The following is a 20908-nucleotide window of genomic DNA, read 5'->3' as shown; positions in this document are numbered from 1 at the left end:
AACCACCTCTTTCAAGCTATTACAATATTTTTGGGACACCCTGTATAGTTACAATTAACGAATAAACCGCACGAACTTTTTCCGGTGCCTAATATTTATCAGAATTTCTTGAAATATTTTTTTCTAGAAATATGACGAATAGAAAATTGAAAATGAAAAATGAAAAGTAACGTTATTCTCTCGGTATGTCTGTGTAGTGCAGTCCAATTTGAAGTGATCGGTTACCATAGTTTTTTTTGTATATTTGTCACAGTGACTCATCGATAGGGTTGCACGTCCGTTCGCTTGCGCTGTTTGTCCTGTCAGGTGTGCACGGACACCGCGTGTTCCTTGCAAACAGAACAATCCAATCGACCACGTGCGTGCACGTAAGCGCTAGCCAATCGACATGGTAGCTGCTTTATCTTGACTCGACAAAAGATGAAAACGCCCCTGTCGAATTGATCGTTCGTTTCCCTTTAATACATTTGGTGTTTTCAGACCGAATTATTATTCCAGAACTCGTGGACGTCGCCTCAGAATATTATTTGAAATTCTATTTAAAAGAATACATTTCCTCTATACTGATTGTGTAGGATAATTCAAATGTACCTAAGTATTCTAATTGTATTCTATTACTCGAGCATTCTAACTGCATTCGAGAAATATTCAGGGAGTTGAACATTCGAATTATCAAGTAGTCCAGTTGTGCCCAACTAGTGAAACCCATCACCGTATTCGAATAGAAAACATATTCGACAAGTCCCTACACCAGTTAAAATAATCTGACGACGATAATTGGTTGGAATGTCGGTCGAATTCAATCGCCAGAAGCCTTCGTTAACCCATCAAAGGAAGACGACGACAGAAACGAAAGAAATAACGAGAAACGGATTTCTCTCAGACCGTGAATTTCGCTCCGTGGACGTTAAGTAGAAATTTTGATTGAGAATAGAAGCGAGTTTCACTCTTTGAACACCGACGACTTGTGAAGAGGCCACGAGTGCACGCACACAATTTTACACGTCTGTAGATGTTCCACCGAAAGATAGGCGAGGCGACCGTATGCACACAGAAAAAGCGACACGAGCGAGATAAGCTTTCGATATCAGGTGCCGAGAGCGATAAAGCACATTCCAAGCCCCAGTTCTCATGGGACACGGCCAACCTGTGCGTCGTGACAACAGTTTTCGTCCCCCGTGCTTGGGCGTTTGTGTTTTCGAAGTGGTTCGTTCACCCGCGTTCGGTTTCTCGTTCTTATCGACCCTGTCTGTGTTTTCCCACTCGGTTTCGTTTGGCAATGGTGTCGTCGCGCTGAGCAATGATCGACTGCAACTGGACACCTTGCTGCCGCTCGTGCAGAGCTTGCTGGATGTGCGTCGTGCACAGACTTGGAATCTCGGCACTTTGTTGCAGGTAAAAGATGTTCTCAATCTCCGTGGAACTAGGATCAATTTTAGGAATTTATTTGCATTCATAACAAACGAGTACTCTACCATACGCAGATATTTGACCACCTAAAATGTTTCAATTGTCTTTGACGACATGACAAAGTGTTCAGGGGAAAATTGTTCGATACAAAAGAGCAAATATTGAGATTAACAAACATGTTTTTTTAGTTAATTTTTCTTCGTGATATTCATGTTATCGACATTTCTTTTTCTATGATAGTTTCGAGCGTGGGTCGTTTTTCACCCACCATCTGCAAAGCCTGCCACTGTAGTAAAAAGGATAAACTCATTTCTCACAAAATGGCAGTAGACGTTCTTTTTCTGGAGATCAAGGTCGCTCAAGAGATATATATCAAAGTGAAGCGATCTAATAATTCCAAAGTCAGTTGATATTATTTCCTCTCAGCGCGAGGTTCGCTCAGAGGCAACCTTTATTCCGCTCGACTCGGGCCGGATGAACGACGGTAAACAGAAAGGTTGGTCGATCAAATTTCCGACCAGGAACATCCTGTCTCCAAGTTGAAAATTTCGCTTCGAAAAATTGACCGAGAAAAGAAAGAACGAACGAAGGGAACCTTCTCATCGTCGTCGTTTTTTCCCATGTCTTGGTCGACCTTTCCTTCATCGAATCTTGAGGCCTAAACTTTGGACGCTAAAGTCACCGAGTATATGATACGTAAAAATGAGTTCGGTTCAAATTTTATTTAACTGTTTGAGGATAAAATGAATTATTTAATCATATGATCAAATTAACTTATTATTGAACCTTTACATTGTTGATATTTGTATGATTTTCCTAACTTGAATTGCTTTTACATATTATACACGAACATTCTTTTACTCCATGAAAAATACTTCACCCGTCTCAAATAGCAATTTTACATACAAAAATTTGTTTAGATCGGAAATCAGTTACATATATTATTTGTTCGCGTGAGATATACAGAGCAGTTAATCCCGATGCAGTATTCTATTTAGAGACTTTTTGGGAGATTTTTGAACCGTGTAACTTTGAATTCTTGTAAACAAAAAAATACGTAAAGTAAGAGTTAGGTATACTTATCAGCGTTACATCTTTTTTCCCAAAAGATAAAATAAAATTGATACGCAATAGAGTTTTAAAGAGGATTCCTCGTTTCCCGTTCTGAGGTCACCGTATGGCGACAGACTGTCGCGGAGGGATCTGGTTCTCAACACTGAGGGGTTCCCGGCCACTCGAGGGCAAAAATAAAGGGGGATCCTCTTGCGGCACTCGAAGACATTCGTTCGGCCAACTTCTCTGTGGAGCCAAGGGGGACAGACATTGTTCTCGCGATCGCTTCCACCCCGTGAAATAGCGAGACTGTCTCTTGGTTGCTGAAGACAGCGGTGCTCGCGTTTACACGTGTTCCTCGAAAGTCAGGACCAGTCTAGGTACCTTTGCTCCGTTGGAGAGCGTTCAAGCTGTGCCATTTTGTCGTTTCTATCTCGCTTTTCACGGTCGCTTTCCAAACGAAACACGTGGAAACGGTTTACATGGGAAATTTGAACATTCAGAAAATGTTCAAATAGAACATTTGCAAATAACATCACTTTTGGTCTAATCAAAAGGTGGTTTTCCTTGAAGTAAAAAAGCAATGGAAAACTAAAGTCATCCAACCGAATTAATGCATATTTTTGTATGATTATGAGAACGAGAAAAGTACAGTTTTGTTAAAAATGAAGGAAGTTGTTGAGGTGTTCCGTTCCAGGTGAATCACCCCGTAGTTAGCGTGGTCAAGTCAAGCAGGATTGTTGCGGACAATTCTAATTTTCCACCGTAGAGAGACTTCAGTTTCAGGGTAATTGGACCGAAATTAGAAAGAAACGGTCCGTCCCAAGCGTTTTCTGTTAATTTACCGTCGAGCCAAGCGGTGAAACGTTCATCCGTAGTGCCTGATTCTTCTTCCTCCACCAGTAGGACAGTAGGTCGTCATATTTAGAGTTCAGACCGTGTGTCGTTCAAACGATCTCTCTGTAAAAATTCCAACTTTACGTTCCTATGTTAATATTAAAGATGAATTAATTTTTCGAGTATACCTGTTGATAGTTTAAATAATTTTCAACTAACGGTGCAATTGAAAAAGAAAAATCATCTCCGCTTTCATTTCCTAGATTTTATTACTTTGATCTATTTACTTTTCTAAATGTGGGAAAAAGAAGTTTAAGTTATATTCAATAATAGAGTAAACGATTCCGAGATCAAAGACATTCGGTATACATATGTTCCGCTCGATCCCGTTGTCCTCTGGGGTATATCCTATCTACGCCGTTATTGCTTGTGACGCGAGTCTGTAAATAGAGGAATTGCGCCCCGAGGGTGTTTACCTTCCAAGGTATTGTACTTTGGACAATAGCGTGTCTTACATGGTTCAGTTAAGCGGTTACTTTGACATCTTCGACTTCTCCTTGTTTAATTTTCCCGTCTTGTTCATATTTAGTTTTATTACAAAGCGAATAAAAGTAATCATGAATGTATCATGGTAATACTTTTATGTTTATTATTTTACATTGCAGAACAAAATAACATTATTTTTGTTATCATTGAAACATTTGAACATTTCGATAAAGACAATTTCGACAAGCAATGTCCGTCCTTTTTTAATTAAATTGTTAATTGCTGATATCGACAATACCTGAAATTATCCGACTATTAAACCAAGTATGTATTCGAATATTTGGCTTTCGGGGTAGCTGTCGTACTCGGACGATTTAAGAAGAAATCTCCGCCTCGATGTAAACGCGATTGCGTCGGGGATCAGTTCTCATCGAGCGAGTCGCGCTTCGTGGCCGAGAGACTTCAATGCTTGGGCTACGCGATCTCGGGAACGCAGGAGCGACGACACCGTGAGAAAGAGAGGGAGCGATGACGTCGAGAGTACGAGATAAGAGGGGAGAAAGCACAGACGCGAGTAGAGGAGAGAAAGAGTAAAGGAGAGTGATAACGCGGGAAACAGAGAATGGCGAGAGGAATGAGCTAAAAGGAATCGAGATGGAGCTGGGCAGAGATTGAGAAAAATCAGGAAGAAAAATTGACTGTGAAAAATTGTGTCCAGTAATTAGGTTGCACATTGAAACCAACAATTTGTAAAGTAAAATTTCAACATTAATTACTTCCGCTGTCTTCATAAGTATACGTCGTTTCGTCACTGTTATTATCACAACCTGATAAACAATCCGTATATATACTTTTTTTTTCGATTTTTTCATATTAACAGTTTCTTCACAGATAGTTTCTCTTTGCCTCCGCTACAACGATACTCCTGTGTAAATCGACGGACACCCATTGTGCGCTTTTATAGATACTAATATGCAATAACCGAGAACAAAAGAAGGAGAAGTTCCTAGCCAAAGATTATCTCACGATGAAAAGTTTACGCAAAGGAAAGAGATCCTTCAACACAGAAATATGAAATTTCTAGACAGGTAGCGATAGGCAATTATCTAGCGGACGCGGATGCTCTCCCCTTTTTTCTCGTCATCCCGTGGGATGAGAGTGGAAGGCTTGAGGGAAACAAAGTGCGAGCGAACTTGCACCCTGGAATCTTCTTCAGGGAGCAAACGCTTTGAAACTTCTCAGTGACGAAGATGAAAGTCAGAACTACGGTAAAAGGGAGCGGTGTACCGCAGGAACAGCAAAGAAACTGAAGATGGGATGTTGAAGAAATTGAAAGTTGGGAAGCGGGCATTCACAACATAAAGGAGATTCGATAATCCAAGATTTCTAGAAAGGAACAAAAGCAAACTTACAATTTTTGGGACCGAAGTGACAGAAATTCCAGAATATACAAACAAAAATCCTAAGAATATTCCATACATTGCATTTGGAATCCAAGCTAGTTCGTACGAAAACAAATGTTGGTCCCGCGACAAACTTCTGTTTGCATTCGATTATACGTTTTCTCCTGTAATGCACTGCGTGATACCAACAGCTACTCCGTATTTCATCAACGATCCCATATCGATTCCTATGTACGTCGAAGTCTCCCGTAACCGCGATCCTTCCCGTCTTTTCTCTCCGCGGAAAGAAAGTCGTTGAAAAACAAAAGCCCGAAGCCGGAATCTCTCGCGACGAACAAAGAGGCGAAGCATCTGGCGGAAAGGGACGAAGACGGTGTAGAAGATCGACGAAAGAAACGAATGGAGGAGGTAGCGCATCGCGAGGACCGACGAAAGAGGAAGCGAATACCTCGTCGGAGCACCGCTCGTTGGAAAGTGATATCGTCGCGACGTCCAGCACCGTTTGGAGGGGGCACGTAGCTTGGCAGAGTGGGGGCAGAGGTTAGGAACGCGCAGCTGATAGGTGGGGGCCGACTCGTTGGCGTGGGAAGGGGCAGGTATGTCGCGGGAAAGGCGGGGGGCACAAGGGGACACCGGCTCGCCTCGGTCGGCGTAAAGCGAAGCCAACAAACTCACGTCAGTCTGAAGTTGGAGGGATGCTAGCGTTCCTCGTGCGTTCGTCCGATTTTACCCTATCGTACCCGTGACTCGTGCTCCGGGAAATCGAACCTAACGCCTAGGATAACCTTGTAAGTGAAACTGCACCACTCGCGGTGAAAGAAAAAGGAAGAAGAAGGATGTATACTTGATAAGAAAGAACTCGAGTTCTCAGCCACCGAAGAAAGTTCGTCGTCGCGTTCGGTGAATTCTAGCAACCGTGGAGACGCGCTCGTGGCTTTCTAGAGTCGATACGTATACGGGATATCTTCGCAGAGAATTTAAAGAACTTGGAACGAGCCGCGAGGAATTCGAAGGAATCGAAAAGAATTCGAGATATTTCGTGGGGCATCGCGAAGGCTCGCGGAAGGAGAAAGCGCGTTGGTAGATAAACGCTGAATTTCCCGAGAGTTAGCCGCGAGCTGTTCCTCCGATAGGGAGAGGGAGAGGAGAAGGGGTGGCGAAAAGCGTCGTTTTTCCGTGGAGTGCTATGAGCCGGGCGCAATTAAGGCGGTTAACGGAGTCGGGAATACCTGTCCGGCGGCGGGCCAAAACCGGTATGAGCGTTCTCCACGCGATATAGCGCTCTCTGCCCGCCTCCTCTTCGGGTCCTCCGTCGTTCCTCGTGCCGCATGCAGCCTTCAGAAGGTGCATACACCTTCGGCTGCCAGCGAACCTGCGCTTCTTCGTGGCACACGCGCGCGCGTTCGTCGTGTCTTCTCTCTTGCCCGCTTCGCCGCGGGCTTCTTGGACCAAGAAGCCTCCTCCAACGATACTCTCGTTTTGCTTCGAGTTCCTCGAGTGCGCCGTCGGGGATGTGCGACAAATGAAGAAAGTTCATCGCAATGCCCTGGGACGAGCTCCCCTGAGATCGTTTAGCCGACATACGAATTGCGGCCGACAAACGCGCGGATAAAGTACGCCTATGCGTGGAATATGAAAACCACGAGGAAAATTCAACGTATTCGGTTGTAAACTTGAGAGGAAAGAGTCAATTATAAAAGTCCGAAGAGGTCAATTTTGTGTTTGTTCCATTGGATCAGCTGTGATTTAGTAGAAGTAGAAGCGACAGTAGTGAGGTGACCCACGAGGTTGCGGAATCTGTGCGCGGGTGTGTTGTGTGCGGTGAATGGGTGGGCAACACCATCGAGTGGGGGGAGAGAAGAGGACGCCGTGGAATTTGCGTGGAACGTCAACGAACGCGAAGGACCAGCGCTAGCTACCTTTTTCAGGGGCGAGAAGAGGAAAAACGTTTTTTAGGAGAGCGTCGACGAATGAGGGAAGAAGGAATAACGAATCGAAGGGAAATAATGGAAGGTGTTTCCGAGACAGCGAGCCATTGAGAATTCTTTGGCCGTTTGTTACTCGGCCACGCCGCGAGAGTCTGTCCATGAGGTTTGAACGAAGGACGAACTGTCGAGAAGCCACGCCATGAGAATCCTCAAAACGCTACACTGGTAGGTCCCAACGACTTTGAGATCTCCTCTGCGCGTCTGCTAGGCGAATTAAAAACTTTTTTGTATGGGGAGGATTTCTTGCCAAGATAGTACAAACGCGAATAGATAAAAATTTCAACGCTAGGTTGCAGTATACATTTACTAAGAATTGACGTTTGTAACGCGTCGAGTACCCAGCGAATTCCGTTCACGACAAACGCTGTAGGACCATTTCGAATTGTCCTCGACAGTCGTTGGAATTATTCTATGAAAAATGAAAACATTCTATACCTCAGGAATCTTCGTTTGTACAATTATTTCTGTTTCCGTATTAATGTTCCTGGCGTACCTTATATAAAATTAGACGAAGTAATTAAATACAAAAAGGCATTTTTAACGCTTTCTCGTATACAGTTTATGCTACAATGCCCGAAGCACAAATAAACAAAGTTCTGCTGTTACTCACCCTCGCGGAGTATCCCAGGCAGAAAGGGTCGGCATCTCAGTTACTATCGATTCTATCGAAAATTCGTATTGAACAAAAAGGTTTCTAAATTTAATTTTTAGCAACTTTGGTCTAGTACATTTTTGCCGCAATACCAACGCACACGAGATATCATTCATATTAAGACCATCCTTATTATAACGGAATTTTGCAATGTTACGTATCTTACTTTTTCAATTAGATTGCTCTATAGACACGTTCCAATATAATCGCGATTTCTGCAGTCGTTTTTCCGTGACTTGGAAACAAACTGGCAAGACTCAGTTTTATTTATCGATAATTGATAAGATTGATAATGCCTCAATTTATTTACTTTGCATCAGACCTCGATAAATTTCGTTTCAAAGAAATGTAAGAAATAACGTTTCAGTCTTACATTCCACGTGACCTTACTTGGAAATAACTGATATATCGATCTCGTATTATTCGAAATGGTATTTCGAAATTGATTAGGTGTGCCCACGGTTATTTACAGTAACTGTTCACGCTCAATAATTCCAAGAACCGTTGAGGGTGACCTAAGAATACGTCTACAATGTTTGGCTGTGAACGAAATGGTATGAAAAAGTCGCTAGACACCGAGCACGTTAAGGCGACGCTGTCGTTCGTCCTCTAATCCGCAGTCAGGGTTGCTCAGGTTGTTCTTTGTATGGAAATCGGTTCGCAGAAACGTTTGTCTGAGAATTCGTTCCCCTTCCCTTTACCACCGTCGTTGAAAAGGTGTCAACGAGACATCCTGCAACACGAACTCCGGTAGAAAGTCGAATTACAGGGAAGAAAACTTAAGATCTCGAGAGAACGAGCGACGGACGCGTTTCATCGATGTAAAAGTAGCATTTATTAATTTAACTCTTAACAATTTCCAAACAGAACATTCTTCGTGTCTGTTTACTCTAACCATTTTATCTACAAGGCGACATATTTCGTCGAAATTTTCATACTTGTCAGTTCTTGCATCAAAATTATATCAACATAATTTCATCAATATTTGTAATATATATCTGTACAATGAGTTACAGAAGAATTTGCGCGCCTTAAATTGCTGATTTCCGACAGTTGATATCCAAGTTCAAGATAAATGTTATAGAAACCTTATCGACACAAATAGGTTCACGGTGCATTTTCTTAAAAAATGACAGAAATTAAAAATTTAACTAAAGTAATAGGTACAAAGTATTTCATAATCAGGATTTTGATAGTCGGTACTTTGGTTGTGTCAAATTAGAAACTTAATGTAGAATCTTATTACAATGAAATATGAGAAATGCAAAAAAAAACAGAATCATGTGAAACGAGGTACCGACAACACTTCGTCTTGAAAATCTTTTCACTGTTTGAAACCAGCATTCGAGGAAGTATGAACACTTCTGTGATTCACTGCATATTGGATCATTCCTTCTACCTTATCTTACCTTGCATCGTCGAGTGACGAATTTTCGCGCGAAACCCGTCGTGCCTGGTACCGCGTTCCGATCCTCCCATCGGAAGTGTCGCGTCGCAAAATATTTAAACCTGGAGGAACGGGTAACCGAGAGATGGAGCAACCGATCTCGTGCATAGGGTTCAGACTCGTTGAATTGTTCTTGCTTTTGACATTATTCGATATTTGTACACTATTCATCGAATTTATACTTGCATCCACTAAGCTCTCTTGTTCTTCTAGTTCCCTACTTCTTGTTTCCCACTGGCAAAACGTAAAACGTTGGCTAATCTCGCACAGGACTCGAGACTTGGCGCGTCGACGTTGTAAAAGCCGTAGATATTTAATGCTGCGAGCGCTAAGTATCCTCTGGGGCCCCCCGTTAACGAGCATGAATAGGCAGACGCAACGGTACTCGTTGAAGGCGTCGTTCGACGATTCAGGCGTCCCAAGTGTTTCCAGGTGGAATTAGGAAAATTTCTAAAAGCTTGTTCGCGCAGTCCAACGTAACTCGTAATTGTTTCTTTTTTTTTCGCCCACGTTCACTGCCACTTGAAAGTTTTAAGATCTCTTAAAAATTTTACGTAGAATCGAAAAGAATCGAGAACCCCTTGTAACTTGATCATTTAAAGAGATAGTTTTTATTTAATGTAAGAATATATTTAAATCTTTTCTTTATTGATACCGAAACGAAATAGATAACAGTGTAAACAATGGTATTCTCGAAGGTTCAATCGACTTGGCAAGAATTAAAGAGCTCGGTTAGAAGTAGCATGCATCCTACGATTTTTGAGTGGTAGTGTAGGTTCGTTTTATCGTGGTAACGTATGATTCGTCGGGAATCTAAACTTTTGTTCCACGTTACACGACTTACGTAATTCCGTGGTCGGCCAGGAAGCCATTAGACACTTGTTCTCACATAGTGTGCTCGTTACGGAAGGGAGTGGGGGAGGGGGTCGCGTGTTTCCGTTTCTGCAGCCCTGCTTACCTGGCCGCCTCCGCAGGTATAATTCAGCCAGGGCCGCATTTCAACGATCCTCGGATTAGAATATAAAATTTCAATATCTATGAGAGCCTAAGAATTTTTCATCAAGATCAAGTAGAAAAGTTGAATATATTTTTTGTGGCGCATACCTTTATCAGTAACTCAGTCTGCGCTCCTTCGATTTTGATGTCCTTTTCAGGGATAATAGTTTATAGGATAAGGCGATAAATGCCTGTAGGAATTACATTTTGTAATTATGAATATAATTGGAATGACTGTGACTCTAGACATCAGCAGTCGATAATGAATTTTTTTAATTGTAATTAATAAACTGCGAACGCTTTGATGCATCATAGCAGAGCGTTCATTCGCATTTTTTCTTCTTGTCAGCGGATGTCAAGGTAAACGGTCACACAGAAGAAGCGAATCGCGAAAACGATAGTGTATCGCGTTACACGAATAGCAGAAGATTTCACAGAAGATTGTCGTAGGAATTGTTCGAGCTACGGAGCTCGATTCGATCCATCGTCGAATACCGTTGCTGCATTGCGTCATGATTTAGCGCCACGGCTTCCGGTGTACCGATAAACGTCGTTGTCGCTCGTCCTCTCGTGTGTTTATGTTTATTCGCCAACCAGCGAGTTCTTCCGAAGCGAACTCTAATTGCACGAATGTTTATCTCGAGTTACGAAGCCATGGAGTGGACGTTCGAGTGATTTCGTAATTGAAATACACCCAAAGCACCGAATACACGTATCGAACGTTTAAATCACGTCACGGACAGGCTCACATTTTATATTCCGTGGTGGGTTAGGGATCGACGTTTAATTACGTACTTTTATAATTACTCGAACGGTAGTAAACAGTAATAGAAGTGAAATAATTTGTATCGTCTTTTGAGGTAAAGTTCTATAATTCACATTTCTGGGTTAATCCAAGTTGACGTTCAATTCACATTTTTACATTTACAATTTGATTCTTCTTTTCCATCTGATGAAACTCGGTCAGTCTTCGTATAATTTCTTTTTTAGACGTATAATAATAAATATTGACAAAGACCTAAACCCACGACAGAAATGTTTATTATAAATATTACTGTACCGTTACCGGCTAATTTCCATGTTTAATTTAGTCGGTTCTCCTCACCAGAACCTTCAATATTTATCTCTTCGAAGAAACTGTGGTAAATCTAGAATTTTCCAACGTTAAACAAATTTTCTTTCGAGAGTCAGGATCGTCTATCGTCTCCTGTGCGCTTGCGAATCGGTTAGGCTTGCATAGAAGTCTTCGAGCGTGTTGGTAAAGAAAGATGGAATGATTTTAGCGAATTCCTTGAAAGAAGAGGACCACCGAAGAGAGTTCGGGTGCTGAAGAGGCGCAATGCTATTAGGTCTGTTCAGCTTTGAACCACTGACGACGACGGGGTACTTCGTGGAACGGTTTTAGACAAAAACCAGGTCCCAGTCCCTCGAAAGGACGGGCGGTTCTGTGAAACGTAAAATGGCGCCTTTGAGAATCGTCGAATTTCGTGTACAATATGGGGTGGTTCTTCGGACCGATGCTCTTGACCAGGGGTTCTCAAACAATTTAGAAAACAAAATTACATAATTCGTGTGGCATCCATTAATTTGTATTAGATTGGTGCGTATGAAATGTCGGTTAGGCAAATGATACCTTATCAAATATCTTAAAAATATTGAATATTTAATCAGTAGAAAAAGCATTTTTTGGTCGGACTCCTACATAAACAAAATGACAAAGTCGATCAGAATGCAAAGTTTCAACCAAGTCGGCGATCCGAAGGTCTTTGCACTCTTCTTGTAAATACTAATGGCGTTCGTGGAGAGGAAAAAAAAACAACGCATTGGAGGTCAGTTAGCCAGTCTCGACCATTTTTCCTGGAAGTACCCCGTCGGATCGACTCGTGTGGTCGTTCCCTTTAAGAGTAATCTCTGTTAAAAGCCACCGAGTAGTCTAGATATCGTTTCCCCGCTTTAGACAAACTTAGAGAGAACTGGTCGAGTTTCCCTGTATCGCAGTAGCCACGTAGCTCTAGATATGCACTCCGATGTGTCATCCCGTCCATTTATCTGTTTGTCGTGCTGTTCGCCAGAACACGTTCGAGCGTTTTTTGTAGCCTTCCTTCGACTGCAACTCGTTACTGGCTTCGAGTGTCCTTGATCTACCATAACACATGAGTCGATGGCCAGCATGATTAATTGCGATCACGGAAAAAATGTTTTTATAGGTCAAAATATAATACATCCAAATTTTACCATTAGAAATTAATACAAATTTTTGTAGTAAATATTCCATCTTGTGTGTTCGTTTTTCATTTTTTTTTCTTTTTTTTTTTTCTTTTTATTTGTGCATATACCGTAAATATAACCAATGGTATGGTATAATCTATTTTACTTTTAACTAGTGTTAGTTGTAACCGGTCAGAAGACTGACAACAAATTGATAACTCCATGCTGTCGTTGATGTTTACTAATACACAAGCGCAAGAAATAATGAACACTGGACAAACTCGTTGGTCAAGTTCAAAGTCGATTTTCTTGTACGAAGCAACGTTATCTCACGCTTTCAATTTGTTTCAGTTTCAATTTATACATTTACGATGTACTACTTACTTGAATGGACGAAACTGCGCGAAATGAATGTATTTATATTACTAAGTTCAGAAAACACATGCACCGGTTTAAGACGTTCAATTTACTTTTGACTTGAACACATTTATTTTTATCTTGACAACCGGATAAAAAAATGACGTTTCGAAAGAAAAACACGTTTAAAGCTTCGACACGTGCTTGGTTTCACTATGACATCTATTACTTGAATCAGTCGATAAATCCGAAGTAATTCCAATGAAGTCCATTTTCATATATATTCACTTTCGAAAAATGAAAAAGAAAAATGTACCCTTTGACCCCTTGAAATTTTCTTTAAAGCGCTGCATTCTTCTGTAGATTCCAGGCACGGTGCCTATCGCACCTAACGGACAACACGGACTTGACCCGAGCTCATCGATTCTTCTTGCGATCTAATTATAATTCTCTCGGCAATCGTTGCTCGTTCGATTAGCTGCACGCACAGAGAAACGCTTTAAAGAAAGAAGAAAAAAAGAATAGAAGCGCTGGAGACGATCGTGCGGGCGTGTTCCTTGCAGAGACCCTTTGAAAGGAGCCACGTGAACCCGTTTACGTTCGACCGCACGCATATGGTGAACCATGCTATTGCGTTTCGCGTTTTCTGTCGCTTTTGTCCGGCCAACCAGTATTGTCTCTCTTTCTTTTTTTCCTTTAGCAAAGTCTGCGTGAATTCACGTGGGCCACTTAGGCGCAAACGTAATGCCGTCGCGTCTCTTGTTCTTCACCCCCTTTCCGTTGCTCTTGTAACTGGATCCACGGGAAAAATCGCGTTCAACGTCCCTCCATTTGCGATCTCATTGGTTCCTTGAGCTCGTCTCGAAGGTCTCCCGCGCTCTCGAGAATAGGTTTGGAATAATTCGATATTGGAACACTTAAATTATTTAGTATTTGAATATTTAATGGGTAAAATTGTTTGTTGGAGTTTCCAGAGGATATCATGCATATATATATACATTAGAACATATAATAATATGTAATAATTTAATATATATAAGTTTGGTGTTTCCAAATACATTTTACATTATAAACATAGTTTCAGTTGAAATCCAATAATTAATAACGAAAATATATTAACTGTCATCTACATAATACATAATAGTCCACAAAAGTGTTCGTATCGTGTACATTTTGTTAAAAAAACTTAATACTATATAATAGTTTTAATACTTTTCAATAATTTTATAGTATTTCATAGAGCCACCCTAACTTTACTATGTCATATAAACGATTCGATTTCCCGTCAATTTATTTACTTGCCGTTATACATGTATACAAACGTATTGATTTAACAGCAAAACGTGAAAATGTCGTTCCCAAAGCAGTCGCGTTTCTTCCACCGAAACCGTCGAATCGTTAAACAAACCGCATTCTTCTCGATTCCTTTGGTAGTCCAGTCGAGTGAACGAATTAACGAGGGAAGTTGTTCAAGCGACGCGGGACGCGGAATTTCGTCGGTTTCGTTCGCGAATCGAGAAAAAAGAAAGCTCAAGAAAGGCCGGGAGTGCAAGAGCCAAACAGTTCTCCGCGAACGTTCGCCAGCGTGCTAATTGTCGATACGATAAAATTCCTCGAAGACAATCGCGCCACCAGTGGCCCGCAATGCTCGAACGATCGAAGCAGCCGCGTGGCCGCGAGACTTTCGACTTGAAATTTCTAACGCGTTATTCACGCCTGATTCTTTCGCGATGCTCGTCGAACTGGTAAGCGTCGGTTCCGCGAGCAAATTCCTAGAGGGCGGGGACCATTTTCATTAACTCTCTTAGCTCGTGTTCCGAGACGAGATTCCGTACGTATGACTGCCCTTCGACTTTCCGTGGTGTTTCCAACTTAGCATTTCTGCATGGGCTGTTCAAGGGGTACGGCTAACCAGAACCAATCCCCTTTAGGAAATACAGAGTTAATTCGGGGGAATTTTTAACGCGTAATTCGAAGATGTGAATATGTATACTTTGAAGAATGTTTTGCGAAGATTCTGCTGGATACTCAAGATTTTCAAAATATTTGTAAACTTTTCAAGATTTGAAGAATTTATAAAACTTAAAAAAATGTGACGAAACTATCAAATTAAAAAATTTGTTTAAATTAGAAGTGTTTAAAGGTGACAAATTTGAGAAATTTGCAGAGAATTGCAAAAATTTACCTCGACAACGTTACGATATACTAGATTAAATCCCCTCCCATGCTTTCTCTAATAATAATAGTAATAATAATAATAGTAATAATAATAGTAATAGTAATAATAATAATAATAATAGTACTAGTATGATGTTAATGTTACTCGTAAAATTGTCATACTTTTTGGACAGTAAGTCACAAATTTTCCTAGCTCCGAAACATCAAAAGTATGATGTGTTTTTCCTGCAATCCCTATAGCATGCTGTATTGCGTAACTCCCGGGTATCAGGAAGAACTACTTCGTCATTTTTGCCAGATCGAGCCGGGTGTACAGAATTGATCCACCGCTATTCATGCAACGTCATGCCAGGAATTATGTTTCATTCGTTTCGCATGTCAGAAATCCCGTGCAACTTTCTAGATCTCGATAAGAGCCCGATGGGAGCCTGGCAACCGAGGAACTCGGTCAGATTCGGAAAAACTTTGATAGGATGTTGACGTGCCATCATCCTGTTCCTATTGTAGGTTAAATTATCTATTTTCGGTTAAATTATCACATGGTTAAGTTCAGCACACTCTGAGATACCATATCGTCAGTCCACGTAGAAATGATAAAAGTACTTCTAAACAGCTAAACTTTATATGATTGCATTTTCAATGCTCGCGAGACAATATTAATTGTTCCCAATTAATTATTAAATTCATTGTAGAAATATAAAATTGAATTTAAGAAAATAAAGCACGGTTATTTCTAAAGATTGACCTTTGTATTCGTGAAGGAAAGCTTGCTCCGGTCTGTATGTTCTAATTATTACAAAACACGTGGGCACACGTGGGTAGGAAAGTGGAAAAAGTGGAGCTGCGTGATGAGGGGGCATCCCATATTCAGTGTCGTGTAAATTTCCACTTTTATGGAGATAATCCTCGACACGCGTCAGCATCAATCGGGTGCCTCATCTTTTTATAACGACATTACGCGTCTTTTCTAAGGTCACCCCTTTCCTGACGACGCTTCGTCGCGGGTTTACGTTCCATCAAAGAGAATGAAAACACTTTTGGTAAACGAATTTTAAGGGTCTACGATCGATACACTGGTGTAATTATTATTATTAATAACGTAACTGCTTTTATTTGATGATATAATTGATAATAATTATTATTCATTAATTACTCTGCGTGACATATAAACTGAAAGGGTTGGATTAACCCTTTGCACTTTGTGCACCCCTGCCTTGAACCAATGTTTCACGGTCGGTAAGTGACTAATTTTTTGCCGAAGAACCGTATTTAGAGAACTTTTCCCCTCCTCAGAAATTTCCTCTCACCGTAGTTAGCATATTGCCCAAGTCAGAAATAGACAAAATTCTTGACCAGAAAAAAAGTCATGTAACGAATAAAAGATACAAAGCATTTCAATAATTCTTTTAGTAATTCTTTGAACAAAAATTCGAATTTTTATTTATACCGTTGAGTAACACTGTGAATTACTACCTTTAATCGACATTTGTTATTGGAATAAAATTGTTGCCCATTTCTGCCCTCGGGTGTATTAGAACCTCGATTGATGCAGGAAAACCTAGGTTAAAGATTCTTGCAATTAACGAGGTTCAATTCTATGTTGTTGCGTTTCCCAGTAACAATTTGCCCGTGTAATTGAGATATTTGAAGTAATTGAGGTACTTTAGTTAATTGTGTAATAAACACCCTGTATTCTTGGTTGGTGTAAACATCTCTTATCCCTCGTAACTTCTTACAAATTAAATGTACGCTTGACGATGTATTTGTAATGTAATATTTTAGAAAACGTATGAAATTTGACATCGTGTTTACATTGTCATTAACACATCCACTGTTCGACATCTCGATACCGCATCCAATGGCACAGCGATGTGACCCATATACGGGCCATGAACTGTGAGCATTTAAAAATCGTGTAGTATTTAATCGCTACGATTAATTGCGAATAAATTAAAGAGTGGTTGGAGATGTGTTCTCTGACGAAAATATTTTGATCGAGAAATTTGTTGTCAAGGCCGAGAACTCGTCGTTCCCAACTTCCACAAGATTTCCAAGAGATTTTTTTCTTCGTGTTCCCTAGATCTCAGTTTATCTTCCAAACGGTGTTACATGTATAGATTTGTATACTTTTCATAGATTTCCTTGTATTTTCAATTATCATAAATGCGTAATCATCCGCAGTCTTTTATTTATCACAGTATTCTTTTGGTAACCTCACCGATATTCACGAACCCTGTTCCGGATTTACTTTTCTTCAGACATCACCTTCAGAATTTATTATTGTAATTAACATATGTGGTTAACATAGCGGTCATCGTGTCATGTAACAGGGGGTTCGTCTCCCATTGTCAGAGGAAACACGTCTCCGATTACTTTTTAATCTTTGCTGAACTTGTAAAACAGCATCAGCTCTCGGTGTACCAAAGACTCGACTACCAATTCTTGGAGCGACTTCTATCGAGTAAAACTTGTCGTCATTGCGACGTCGCGGTAAAAAGAGATCCGTGTCGTTCGTGGAAAATTTTGCAAGCCCGACACACTTTGTTCCTTAAATAGCGCGAGTGGAACGCCGATGAATAGAGAAAACAGCACACAGAATACCCTTAACTCGGAGTAGAACGAGTGGAATCCTCGAGAAATAAAAGGCGAGGTGGCACTCGTTGCATCGAAAATCGTTAAAAGGTCACCTTCTTTGTCTCGCAGGTCCCGAATTCGTAGCGGCAATGGCGTGACGGACATACACTCGCAGCAGCACCAACAGCAGCAGCACCACCATCACCAGCAGCAGCATCAGCTGCAGGAGAACAACAACGCGAAAAAGCCGCAGGAGGGACTCGGTCCCGATGAGATGTGGGCCCCTGGCGGCCTGGGGCCTCACCGGGAGCTACCAGTCGACGTGCCCGACACCCTCCTGCAGAAGGCCTATCCCAACAAGGTAAAGAACTGCTCTTCCGACTATAGGAATGAGCTTGGCCCCCGTAGCGACCTAGCTAGCGACCTCGACCTCTCCCTAAACCTTAAAAACGAGACCCTTAAGTCATCGCAATCACCGCCACCACCGCCGCCTCGCATCACCAACGCAGACGACCGCGCTAGAACCGTCGATCAAACGGACGCGACGGACGCAACGTCTAGACCGCCGTACGTCAGGAACGGGCACCATCGACCATCGCACATGGTGAAGATCGAGCTGAAGATCGAGTCGGTGAACCTCGAGGACGAGGACGAGCGCAGCGAGTCGAAGGACGCCTGCAAAGAGTTAGAGGTGGACAGCCATCGACGCAGCCCGTCCACTTTGGGCTTCCCAGACTCGAAGAATCCCTTCAAGGACTTTGACGAGGAGGAGGACGAAGGAGTGAACGAGGACACGTCGGGTCAGAAGGAGTCCAGCGTGGACGTGGACGTCGAGGAGGATTATCCGTTCGCGAAGGAAGACTACCCGACCATGCTGAAGACCTGCAGCGACGACTCGGCCAGTCCAAGAAGCTCCTCGGGCAGGTCGGACAGCACAGCACCGCTGGATAGCAGTTTGGTGCTGAGACACGCGAAAAATCGAGGCAAAGACTCGCCCACTTACGACGCCAGGCGGATAGACTTAGGTTCCCCGTGTCGACCGGTGGTCCCTGAAATCAAGGTGGCTCCCCTGTTCGCCAGAACGAGGGACACGACGTCGTTCGATAACCCAGCGTACGGGCTGGCCGACCTGCAGGACTTGCAGGGCCTCTTGATGCGATCGGACGAGGTGTCCGATCTGACCAGGTTGATAGACGAGCAGTGCGTGATCCCTAGACTGCCGCGGGACCAAGTGTCCCCTGTACGCGTCAAGGAGTCGCATCAGCGGGTCGAACTGCTACCCTCGGAGCCGCCCACGCCAGCTAGCAAGTCTGCGAAGAGTTCCAAGATTCGTCGACCCGCGGAGGAACGTACCAAGTTAAAAGCCAAGACGAAGAGCTTGGACGCGGAGGAGTTGATGCGCGCTGGCTCTAACGAGGATCTCGTGGGCATCGAGTCGGGCAGTAGTCTCTCCTCGTCCTCGAGGCAGCGACCGAAGAAGAAACGCCATCAACAGATCTCCAGCGGTTACTCGACGCTCAGAAGCGACGCTTCCACCGATCACGAGCTCGTCGAACGTAGTTTCCTGGTGGTCGGCGGCAAAGCCTACCGCGAGGTGGCCGTCGACTGCCCTCCCGATTTCATCCCCGTCACCAAGTGCCACCCCGTCTACCCTCCGCCCAACAAAACCCCTGGCAGCAGCAAGCAGAACACCCTCGAACCGAAACGAGAACGTAACGGAACGGTGAACCGAGACGGCGCTGCACACGGTGGTCTAACGGCGGGGGGACGCGGGGATGACGGGATCGCGATCGCGGCATCATCACCTTGTCTTCCCTCGAAAGACCTTAGCCTAGCTACGGAGACCGTAGCCGCGCGCACGCTAGACAGAAAGCACGACTCCTCCAAGAAGGTAAGGTCCAAAGTCAAGAGTTTGCTTCTCGACAGCTTCCTCTCTTTCGTGCACCACGAGCCATCGCCGACACGCCATCGCAAAACGTTTCACGCTTCTAGCACGCAACACCCCGTCTCCTCTAACCGCTCGTTGCTCTCGCTAAACTCTAATTGCGATCCTCTTCCTCTTCCACGTCCATTGATTCGCGACTCACTCGCCAATGACGCATTCAGCTCGTCTTCGGCTCTTTGGCAATCCGCGCCTCCACAGGCACGCTTCTCCTGCGACTTGACCGCAGATTTTGCAATGAGTCCTAACAGCATCGATTTCGGTCAAGACGATTTGTTCGATGGAAAGCCCAAAGTGCAGACTGAGACGACAGGATGTCTGTCGTTCGTTCAGGAGACCAATCAGAACTCGAGGAATTCCTTGCGCGAGACCAACAGGAAATTTGGCGGATATCAGAAGGGAGGAGTGTCTCCTGGCTTGGAAGAGTCCCCGAGCGTGCAAAACCAAAAGAACGTACGGTTATCTCTCGAATACAAACGTTCCAAGCTTTTGGACGTTCCTTGGAGTTTGGCCATGTGTCGTGACGGGTCGAAAAGCGACCCAGAACTCTTCTTTCCCTCTCGTTGCGGAGTTCAATCCTGGTTGTCGGACTTGAATCTGGCATATCCTTCCACGAATTCGCGGGAAAGCCCCGTGCGTGAGATTAAGTTCGACCGTCGAGATCTTTGCTTAAATGATTCGAGTTGGAGCACCCCGAAGCTAGAGAAACCAAGGTTGGACGCTTCGAAGATACATACGTGCTCTTTGTACCAGGGCCTGGACAGTCTTGACCAGCACCAGGTAAACTTTCCTTCGAGCTTCCAGGAATATTGTACTTGTCCCATTGGAACGATTGAGATGTTCTTTGCGCTTGCGTCGACCGTGCGTGACCTCTTAAAGCGGAGTTAGATTAACAAGAAGAAGGCATCGATGCAGACATTCTTTTGGAAAAATACAGTGTAGAAGTTACATAGTATACAAGCTCGTCTCTCGAAACGCTAAAGATTCTCAGTAAAATAAACCTTCACTGTGGGAGAATTATAGTTTAAAGTTTTATACGATGTACCATTTGGCAGAATCAATTCCTGCAAAATCGATGCTGCGATCGCCGGTCGATAAAGCCGCAAGAACATGGACCGTTTTCGCGTGACACGAATCGATTGAGAAAGCATGCGGAACGGACACACATATGGCCTTGACAAGCATGGTAAAGTAGACAAGAAACCCATTGTAAACACCTTCCGTAGTCGTAGGAACTGTTTCTCCCGTAGTGCACGTGCCCGTATCTTCTTGCTCCACGCTGCTGCTTCTTCTTCTTCTTCTTCTTCTTTCTTGCGTCTTTCTTTTCTTTGTATTTTCTGATTGCCCTCGAAGACAGACGCGTGCTTGCGCGTAGGT

The 20908-nt window shown here is 43.1% G+C and overlaps 1 protein-coding gene across 5 annotated transcripts in view; it reads left to right on the top strand.

The window, feature by feature from the left end:
- LOC128878038 (uncharacterized) overlaps positions 1-20908 on the top strand; it is a 78289-nt gene that overhangs the window by 43231 nt on the left and 14150 nt on the right. The window contains exons 1-3 of one of the 5 annotated variants that reach the window (XM_054125834.1): positions 5832-7342; positions 11556-11621; positions 17719-20311. In XM_054125834.1, coding sequence (XP_053981809.1) covers positions 7317-7342; positions 11556-11621; positions 17719-20311 — 2685 coding nt within the window. In that variant the 5' untranslated portion in view covers positions 5832-7316. Of the gene's footprint in view, positions 1-1014; positions 1396-5831; positions 7343-11555; positions 11622-17718; positions 20312-20908 lie in introns of those variants that run through there. The other 4 variants (XM_054125833.1, XM_054125835.1, XM_054125836.1 and 1 more) reach the window with 4 other exon arrangements.

The sequence above is a fragment of the Hylaeus volcanicus genome, chromosome 6, assembly GCF_026283585.1.
Source record: "Hylaeus volcanicus isolate JK05 chromosome 6, UHH_iyHylVolc1.0_haploid, whole genome shotgun sequence".
Classification (NCBI taxonomy): Eukaryota; Metazoa; Arthropoda; class Insecta; order Hymenoptera; family Colletidae; genus Hylaeus; species Hylaeus volcanicus.
Note: the sequence above shows the minus strand (reverse complement) of the source record. Positions and strands in the feature narration are given on the sequence as shown.